The sequence below is a fragment of the Alligator mississippiensis genome, chromosome 7, assembly GCF_030867095.1.
Source record: "Alligator mississippiensis isolate rAllMis1 chromosome 7, rAllMis1, whole genome shotgun sequence".
Lineage (NCBI taxonomy): Eukaryota > Metazoa > Chordata > Crocodylia > Alligatoridae > Alligator > Alligator mississippiensis.
The window spans coordinates 27,301,708-27,311,392 of NC_081830.1; the positions used below are offsets into that span (position 1 = coordinate 27,301,708).

At 43.9% G+C, this 9,685-nt stretch overlaps 1 protein-coding gene across 1 annotated transcript; it reads left to right on the plus strand.

Annotated features, from left to right (window-relative positions):
• Window positions 1–6,822: 6,822 nt before the first annotated feature.
• LOC102559484 (olfactory receptor 5V1-like) lies at window positions 6,823–7,758 on the plus strand. Its single transcript, XM_006268514.1, has one exon. It carries the CDS (start codon window positions 6,823–6,825, stop codon window positions 7,756–7,758), a length of 936 nt encoding a protein of 311 aa, XP_006268576.1.
• The last annotated feature ends 1,927 nt before the right edge of the window (window positions 7,759–9,685 follow it).

The following is a 9,685-nucleotide window of genomic DNA, read 5'->3' on the forward strand; positions in this document are numbered from 1 at the left end:
TCCACTGTGTTTCGGAAGAATCTCAAGTCCTAGGTCATCTGGAGGAGGATTAGATGGGTGCTCTAGATTCCAAAAAAAATGTTTGTTATGCGACCATCTGGCAGAACAAGGCTGGGAAAAGCCATTGTATGGGGTCAGTTGTGTCCACTCCAGGATGCCGTATTCATGGTGGCAACATTAAATCGATAGATGCTCTGTGGTTGACTCATGGCAGTAAAAATGGACCATGGGACCACTCTTTATGAAGAGTACTAAACAATAATATGGACCCCCCAGGGTCAAGGGAATTTTGGGGGGGACATAGTCTTAGTACTGAACTGGCCCCTATCCTCCACAGAGGGGAACAAAGAGCAAGGGCTGATTTATGGGGAAGCCAAAAATACTTTTCTAATGGTGGGTACAGGTGGGAGGTGGTCCTAAAGAGAAGAAGGGATGGGATACCCAGGTCAGGGAAACAATGCCTTTATTGGCCAGGCTGCAGGGTGTGGGCATCCCAAGACCGGCAGTATAGAGAAAGGCAATATGTGAGTACTTCTCTGGAGAGAGCCATAGACCCTGATGGGCACCCCTGTAGATAGACAGGGGTTCCCATCCAGGAACTTATGGATTCCTTGGTGGGGGTGTTTGAACTCTGAGTGGGGATGATTGAGTTTCTTAAAGTTAGCCAGTGCGCTTAATTGGTTTATGGCAGCTAGTAGTTTTATATTGTGTATATGCAAGTGCTGTGTTTGTATCAAGATTCAATGTTTGTTTTCTAATTTGAAGTAAATCGTATAAGTGGTGGTTTGAGTGGGACTGTAGAGATGGAGAAGATGCCATATCACTTATGAGCTGAACCAAAAGTAAGCCTGAGAGAGGCAAAGCCAGGGCCAAGGAAACAAGGATTAGAGGAGTTCAGCAGCTAGAGCTAGGAAGGTGAGAGCTCTGGCATGGAGCCAATATCACAAAACCAAAGACCAAGAGGGGCAAAAGCCAGGGCCAGAGTGCCCAGCGCTAGGAAAAATGAGCAGCTAGAGCCATGCAGCTGATAGCTGTGGCTTGGAGGTGGAAACCCTGGGCAGAGGCCTAGGGCCAAGGGGTCCAGATGTAGAGACATTGTCCATCTAGAGCCAGGGATGTGATAGGATGTGATAGCTGTGGTCTGGAGGCAATCAAGCTAAACCAAAGCTCACAAGTTGCAGAGAACAGGACTAGAGGGCGTAACAGCAAATTTAAAGATAGGTTTCTTCTCCTAAGGGAAAGGGGCAGAAAGATATGGAATAGGGTTCCCCTCTTGGTGAGGAGGATGAGCAGCAGGCTCATGGGCTTGCAGCAGACTATACATGGGGCTGGTGGAATGAGCAGACTTGCATGCACTGCAGGTAGTCAAACCTAATCACAGGTCCACTCAGAGGACTGAGGCAGCTGAGGTAGATAAGTGGTTCATCGCAGGAAGTGAAAGGCTCCCAGGGAAGGAATCTGAAGGAGAATGAGGTAAAAGACAGAGTGGGGAGCTGGGAGCTAGGAGGCAGTGTGAAGAACAGAGAGAGGGAGTCAGTCCTAGGCAGAGGATATAGGAGAAGATGGAGTGCTGTAACACAGGAATCAACAGCACTACATCAGAGACTGATTCAAAAATGAATGATATATCCTATTTAATAACTGTTTCATGGAATATGTATGAAAAGTCCTTGACAAGATGTAAGAGATGTGATGCTGGGGCAGCAAATACACCTCCTTGCAGTCACTGGACCTTAGCTTGTTTGCCCCCTCTGGCCTCAAAGGGTCCCACCCTCTTGTCTCACTTACCAACCTTTGGTCTTATAATTGAAAAAGGAGGCAATCCCTAAGGGGAAGAGGGGTTTTGATACAGGTCTTAGGTCCTTGTCTGGTCTGAGGCCCCTGGGCTTTCACCCACTGCATTTTGGCCCTCCACCCAACATCCACTCTCTCAGGACGCTTAGATCCCAGACCCCAGCTTGAGGTTCACCTCCCCAGTATTTTCTAATTCACACCACAAATCTTCTGCTGGTAGCCGTCCTTCCCACTTCTGAGTGGTTCAGGACCTGTGGTGCCACTGGCACCCCTCTCAGATGCATTTGCAATATATAAGACACACAAAAAAATTAGACATCTTTTCCCAAAATGATACCTTTTATTAGACCAACTGGAAAATGGCAAGAAAATTGTCCTTTTCTGCCAGCTTTTGGGATCATTCACATGAACACCCACAAAGCTGATGAACATACACTGTACCCTTTGCTCAGGATGGGTAGGCATTAAAAGGCATAGGGATATACCATGGTAAAGCATAAGTGAAACTGTACCTAGCATTAAACCTTTCCTGATGGTTGAGAGGTTCCAGGTGTGCCTGGCTCCCTGCTCAGCTCCTGGCCCCGAGGCTTATGTTCAGTTATGTGTGTGCAGAGCCATAGACCCACTGAGCCAGAGATCAGCCTACTCTGTATGCCCAGTACTTGTGTTGGCAAGAACACATTCACACTGTACACAGAGTAGGAGAGCATGAATAGTGGTAAAATAGCAGTTATGCATGCAGAGGCCACTTGGGTGGGTAAAGGGGAAAAGGATTTAACAGTGGGTAGGACTCACAAGAGCCAGACACTGAGTAGGACACCTAAACCAGCTATCAGAAATGGTGAAGAGAAGGGCGAACTTGGGAGGCCCTTTAGATGTGGATCCAAATTCTCCAAATGCCTGGACTATGACAAAGTTTAAGATGGAGAGGGGAAGTGGCACGTCCTGTCACCCAGGAAGCGGGATCTCCAATATCCAGGCGGCTTACAACCTGAAGGGAACCAATTCACTTCTCTGACCAGATCACTATTACCACTGGTTTTTGTCTAAAGTGTAGTAGCACTTTCCCCTCCTCACACAGGCCTGAGGCACTTGCTGCAAAGAATACAAATCATGGTTCAGAAAAAGGGCCAACAGGAGTGATGACTGTGTAGCCTAGTGCTTATGGCCCTCAGCTGGGAGGAAGGAGCCATTGGGTCAGTCCTACTCATGGGTGTGTTTCGTCTTCTTTTTCTGGGCCTATTTAGTTACAATACATAGGTGGGCCTGGAACCAGAGACCAAATCTCAGGCATCCCCTTTTACTGTCACTGTGCAAAGCAGCACCTCTAGCTGTGGTTTAGAGGCAAGTGGTCAGAGATTCAGGCTCCTTCTTCCTTGCTGCCCTTCTGGCCCCTGAGTCTTGCACCTTCATCTCTATGGCCCAGCTTGTTCTACAGAAAAGGTGAGGAGTGCCACCTCCCCAGTCTATTACACAGCCTAGTGGAAAGGTCAGTCTCCAGGGAAGGGAACCCGAGTGCTTGGGTCTGCTAAGATGAAACAGGACATAGGACCCCAGTATCACATTTCCTGAAGTAATATGTGGATTTCTAGACTGTTGTGCAGAAGGTCCATGGCAATATCATGCATGAGAAGCAGAATTGGAGACTCTGGTTATGAAGGGAATGGAGATGCTGGGTGCACAGTTTGAGTCAGGGGATGAAGCTCTTTGTCACCGGTTCGTGCAAGGCACATTCTGCCTCTGAATCATTCTTCACAGGCTCCTAAAAGCCACTATGTAGAAGAACCAGAGGTGCCTAACCACCCCCATCTAGGCCAGGTGCCTAATCTTTGAGAGCTGTAACGCATCAGTGGGGATGCCCATGTTACCAAACTGGATTGCTCTGCAAGTGTAGGCATAGCAATAGCCCCAAAGTACTGCTACACTCACTGCCAAATTGCTGCACAGTTTTTACTTAAGATAACATGCAGATGTATAGTCATGACAAAAAGTCCTAAGATGTCATGTTATTTCAAAGTTGATCTGTAAAAAATTCCCCTTGGATTACTGATATTGATCTGGCAATAGGCGTCAAACCAAAATGGACAGTGGTCTTGTCAGCCAGAAAAAGCTTGGTAAGGTAAATGACTCATGGCAAGATAATACAGTCATTCTGAAGATATCCAAATGCCAGGAGTCACAAGTCATCCATTTTAGGGCCAGTGCTGGTGTCTGCAGCACCACTCTAAGGTGGTTGCGCAGCATCTTTTGGTCCAGGAGGTAACATGCGGGGAGTGGGCACAGAATGAATCACCACAGCACTGTATGGTGCCATAGCACACATATATTTCCAGGCCAAATATGTTAAAAGAAGAGAAAGTCCCTTGGGACATCGGGACATTTTTTTTTCCCTGGCTTAGCTGAGCTGTGCAATAGCTTTAGAATCTGTTTGGAAAAGTTCCTTTTATTTTAAATGAACTCATGAAGAGGGAAGGATCATCTCAAAACTAGGTCCGAAGGGGACCAAACTTTCTTAAGAACTAATTGGTTATCTGAGCATCAGAAAAAAAATCCACCTGCTTGTATACAATTGATGTAAGTACATCAGACTCATTTCTGCTCTGGATGTCTCTCACTCACAAGGTACAAATAATCTTGTTCAGGAAAGCAAAAAAAAAAAAAAAATAGTTACCCTATTTAAAACAATTCAGACATAGAATGGATGTATGCTCTCTCTCATCTCTCTCTCACAGGAGACAAGAATAAAGTAGAAGCTGTTAACATCGTATACTTTGTAAAATCTTATTTCCATTATTGGGTGAGTTGCCTTTATTGTATTTCTAAGTAATCTGTGATATTTATTTTGAAAAAAAAATATTGTAAATGCAGTCACAGTGAGTTCACTGGGTCCAGCATCATTTCCAGTGACTAAAAATTTGTGATTTTTTTTATTTGCCAAAAAAGGGTTGTCATGCTTATTGAGAGGATTTTTCCCTTTCCATGAAGTTACACAGTGTAGGGAATATGAATCACTAATAAGTATCCAATTAAAAAAAAAAATCTCTGTAGTCCTCCACTCAGAAAGGAACTGGATATGCCCCAGACTTCCTCTCGGTTGCTATTTTTAGATGAAGGCTCTGCTCTTCAGTTAAATTAAAATCATAGGGTACATAAAGAGGCTTATTTGCTGGCCAGCAAGTGAGGTTTTCCTCCTCCAATGACAACTTTTTGAAAGGTCCAGCACATCTCTTCCTTATGCCACTAGACAATTATACATTTTTAATGTAATACAGTAGATCTCACGTTTTGTTTCCTGGCAATTCTACTGTTTCTTCTAGATCTAGGCTCTGTCTGCTCCTAGGATGTTAAAATGCCTCCTCTCCACCCTAATGTGTAGTGAGTGTCACCACATTGTTTTATATTATTCCTGTGGAGGATTCCAGGAGGATCATATGTTGTAGTTGTGATGGCCCAGGAAAATGTCTGAGAAGCAAGCCTTTTTTGTGATATCTTTGATTTGACCAACTATTTAAATCAGGAGAGCCGTTGGACTAGCATCAAGTGCCCTTCCTCAGACCTCTTGATTCCCAAAATATTCTCCAAAGATCTCTTCTGACTACACAAGAAGTCAAACAAGAGATATCACAAAAAAGGCTTTCCTACTGGAGAATTATACCAATTCTGGGAACCAGCAGAGATTGATCAAGGGGTAGTTCGTGTTGTATTCTGTCCAAGAAAGCCACCAAAGTCTAGCATACAATGGATATGGCTTCCACAGTCCAGCACTTTTTAATATTTCAGACTTAAAAAAAATAAAGGAGTCAATAGAGTAAAATGGACCTAACAACAGCGCCAGCAACAAACACTGACAGGAAAGGCAAGCAAGGAAGGTTAGTGGCCTCTGTCATATCAGTCACAGAAAAGCATTTCAGAGTCAAATGACTGTTATTAAGAATGTGCTGTCCGTGCCTCAGCTTTTTCATTCACTGGGTAACAGAAATAGGAGTAGAAAGTGAGGAACCTCTCTCTGAAGCTGTGCCCATGTCACTATTACACCCGCTTTCTAGTTCACCCCCTTCTTGGTACAACATATTATTCCTTGTTGGCTGCCCAAGAAAACAGATCCAGGAGAAGGGGCTTGGTTCGAACCTTCCCAACAGGTCAATTATGCAGCTACATTTGGGGATGTAAGCAATTCTTAGGTAAGTTGAAATGAAATTCAATTTAATTCTCAGATCCAGAATTTGGTAGCTACCTGTCCTGCAGAGGTTATAATAAGATTTATTCATGCAATCCAAGGGTAAACTAAGTCCTTCAAGAGACGGGCATATCAGGAAATGTGTTTGAGTGAAGGTAAAAAACATTGTTAATTATAGCAACATTAGAAGAGTTTGCAAACAACTGACCTGGGGATTTTTAAATGCTATGTAACTATATATGATACAAACACTGCATCTTTTTGCAATGCCTATATTCATGAACTAGTGTCCAATTAATCTAAGCTATGACTAAAAGATTCTATTGAAATTCTGCTTACATACTATGAAGACGTGTTCTGTGAAATACCCCGTGTACCAGGTCAAGATATTGTCAGCATAATCAACATTATTATAATTTTGTCTTTATTGACACATTGCCTCTGCCCCTTTCCCTCTACCTTCACACTCTCTCCCTTTCTCCCCTTATGGTTACATAATTATCTCACTGAGAATACACGTAGTTTCCTTAACCTCTGTAGTACTAACATCATCAGGAAGAAAGTAGGAGATGGATTTTATTTGCAATGAAGAAGCTTAAATAAAACAAAGGCAAGCATACACCTGAAGATCTTAACAAGCTGATTTTTTTTCAGTAGTGATAGTCTCCTCAAAAATCCATTTTTAATTGAAAGACATTTGGAAACTCAGAGGTTTAGACAGAATGACCAAGTTCCCGATACAGAGATCTCCTTACCCATAAACTAAATCTTCTTTCTTTATGGTAATTGTTTCATTTATTAATTCATTCATTCATTCATTCCTTCTTCTAGGTCCAAGGTTTGGTAAAGAAATGGCCATGGTAAATTACACAACTACCAGGTATTTTGTTCTGGAAGGTGTTTCCAGTGACCCACAGCTCCAGCTTTTCCTTTTTGTGATATTTCTACTTATATACCTACTAACTGTGGTGGGGAATGGGGCTATCATGGTGGTGACAAGAGCTGATCCTCACCTTCACACACCTATGTATTTTTTCCTATTCCATTTATCCTTTCTTGACATATGCTATTCTTCAGTCACTGTCCCAAAGATGTTGCAGAATTTATTGGCGGGGAAAAAAAACATTTCTCTCCCTGGCTGCATTGCCCAGATGACCTTAATTCTTCTCATGGCTTGTACAGAAGTTTTCATGCTATCAGCAATGGCCTATGATCGATATGCTGCCATCTGTAAACCACTGTATTATGTGAGGATCATGAATAAGCAAGTCTGTATGAGACTAGTGGGTGGTGCATGGCTGATCAGCATCTTGCATTCATTGACAAACACTGCTCTTGTATTACAATTACATTTCTGTGGGCACAAAGAACTCAACAACTTCAGTTGTGAACTCCCATCTCTGCTAGAAGCATCCTGTGCAGGGACATTCATCAGTAAGATGACGTTTCTCACTTCAGCTATGATTGTAAGCTCAACCTCCTTCTCCATTACCCTGGTCTCTTACATCTGCATCATCTCCAGTATCCTGAGGATACGGTCTGGTGAGGGTAGGGGTAAAGCCTTCTCTACTTGCAGCTCCCACCTCACTGTTGTTCTTTTGTGTTATGGGGCTGCTTTTGCCAGATATCTGAGACCCAATTCGGCCTCTTCAGTGGTTCTTGACAGGCTGTTCTCTGTTGAGTACAGTATATTAACTCCTATGTTAAATCCTATCATCTACAGCCTGAGAAACAAGGATGTAAAGGCAGCTCTGGGGAAATTACTGGGGAAAATGAAAGGCATATGAATGTATTTCAACATTTGAAAAAAATATTATTTGTTAGTGGGAACTGAGTGCTTAAAATATTCTGATGCCATGTAACTGTTTGGCCTGGGCATTTAATCAATAAATAATTAAGATGTCCCTTAACAGGAAGACCATTTGTTAGGCCTGCGCGAGTCGGCAGTGATCCAATCTGGCTTCAGATCTGGCCGCTTCAGATGGCCGCAATCTGATCTGAAGCTCTGAACCAGGTTTCTGCCTCGGAGATCCGGTCATAGGGTATAATGGGGAATCAATGAAAGATCTATAACTTTGTTTTTTTGTATGATTTGGATGCAACTGGAAGGCCTGCTGAGCACATGAAGCCTGCCAAGTTTCAAGAAGATCAGTGCAAGGGTTTGGGGGGAACTGTACCCCAAATTCCTGAAAGCAAAACTCCTGTCACTGTAAGGAGTGACCTAGAAATCACTATGCAAAGACGAAGCAGAAGAGAATGCTATGTGATGAATGCCCATCTGCAATGATAAGGAGGAGACAGTCTTAGATAAAGGAGGCTTGAAAACAAAATAAGAAACAGAGTACTGGGTTGTAGGGCCCATTAAAATACTAAAAATTACGCCCTTAGGTGGGGAAAAAGTATGCTAATGAAACATACATGTATGTAAATGAGATACATGGCTAAAACACAGGTATATAGACATGCTCAGTAAAGAACTCCTTGCATCACTCCTTTATAACCAATCAGCAAACAAGGATGCTTATGGAGGTTCAAAAACTCCTGTATAAAAGATGCTTAGAAATAGTAATCTAGTGTGCTTGTTACGTGAAATTATTCCGCTCGCACCTTTTATTGCTAGCAATAAACCTTCTTTGTACTTTCACCCCTGGTATCTTTATTGGCCTTTGCATACCAGGCACGATCCCAGACTTGAGCTGGGGCTCAACATCGCGTCTATGTGTTACAACACAGGGGGCTGAATACTGCAGGGGTGGTAGCACTTAATGAGGCCACAAAGACTGCCAAGTTTCAAGAAGATCGGTGCAGGGATTTGGGGGAAACTGCACCCCAAGCTGCTGACATGCAAAACTCGTGACACAAATGACCCTGTGTGTGTTAAGGTGCAGCAGGCTGAAAACTGCAGGGGTGCTAACTCTTACCAAGGCCACAAAGCCTTCCAAGTTTCAAGAAGATCGGTGCAGGACTTTGGGGGGAACTGTCAGCTGCTTGCAGACAAAACTCGTGACACAAATGACCCTGTGTCTGTTAAAGTGCAGCGGGCTGAAAACTGAAGAGGTGCTGGCCCCTGCTGAGCCCACAAAGCCTGCCAGCTGTGTGTGTGTGTCCGAGTTCGGCCTGAGTGCTGGGCCCTGCCAGGCCATGAGGCCTGCCAGCTGTGTGTGTCTTGCTGGTAGAGTCTGTCTTCTGGGGCCCTGCACCCCAAGCTGACAGGCAAAACTCATCATGTGGGTGGGTGACACTGTGTGTGTGTTAAGGTGCACCCTTCCTGGTACTGGAGCCTCTGCACAACACAGCAGTGTGCCCCACTGAGGTCTCCTCCTCCCCTACAGCCTCACGCCCGGTCCTCCACTCTATGTGACAATAGGTACAATAACTTAGCTGGTTCAACACCAGTAGCATCAGCACCAGCATCAAAGGTACCCATATGGAAAAGTCACAGAGCCTGTCATTTTATAAAGGAATTGACTGAAAGAAGTAAAGATGTTGTGTTGTATTGGACATATGATGTTATTCATGGTGTGTGATGGCTTATCTTGTGTTTTTATGTCTATATGGGTATTATGGAAAAAAGGAGTACTTAAAAAAATGTATCTTTGGATGCTTTAGGGTTGAAAACCCCTTTGTCAGGCTGAGGAAGTACCTGCAGTTGGTCTTGGATGGAAGGAATAGTAAAGAAGCCAGAGGCTGGCCTGGCCCACAGAGCAGGCAAGA

Excerpts from the sequence above, each read along its gene's own strand:
- LOC102559484 (XM_006268514.1), top strand. The coding sequence starts at position 6,823 with ATGGCCATGGTAAATTACACAACTACCAGGTATTTTGTTCTGGAAGGT.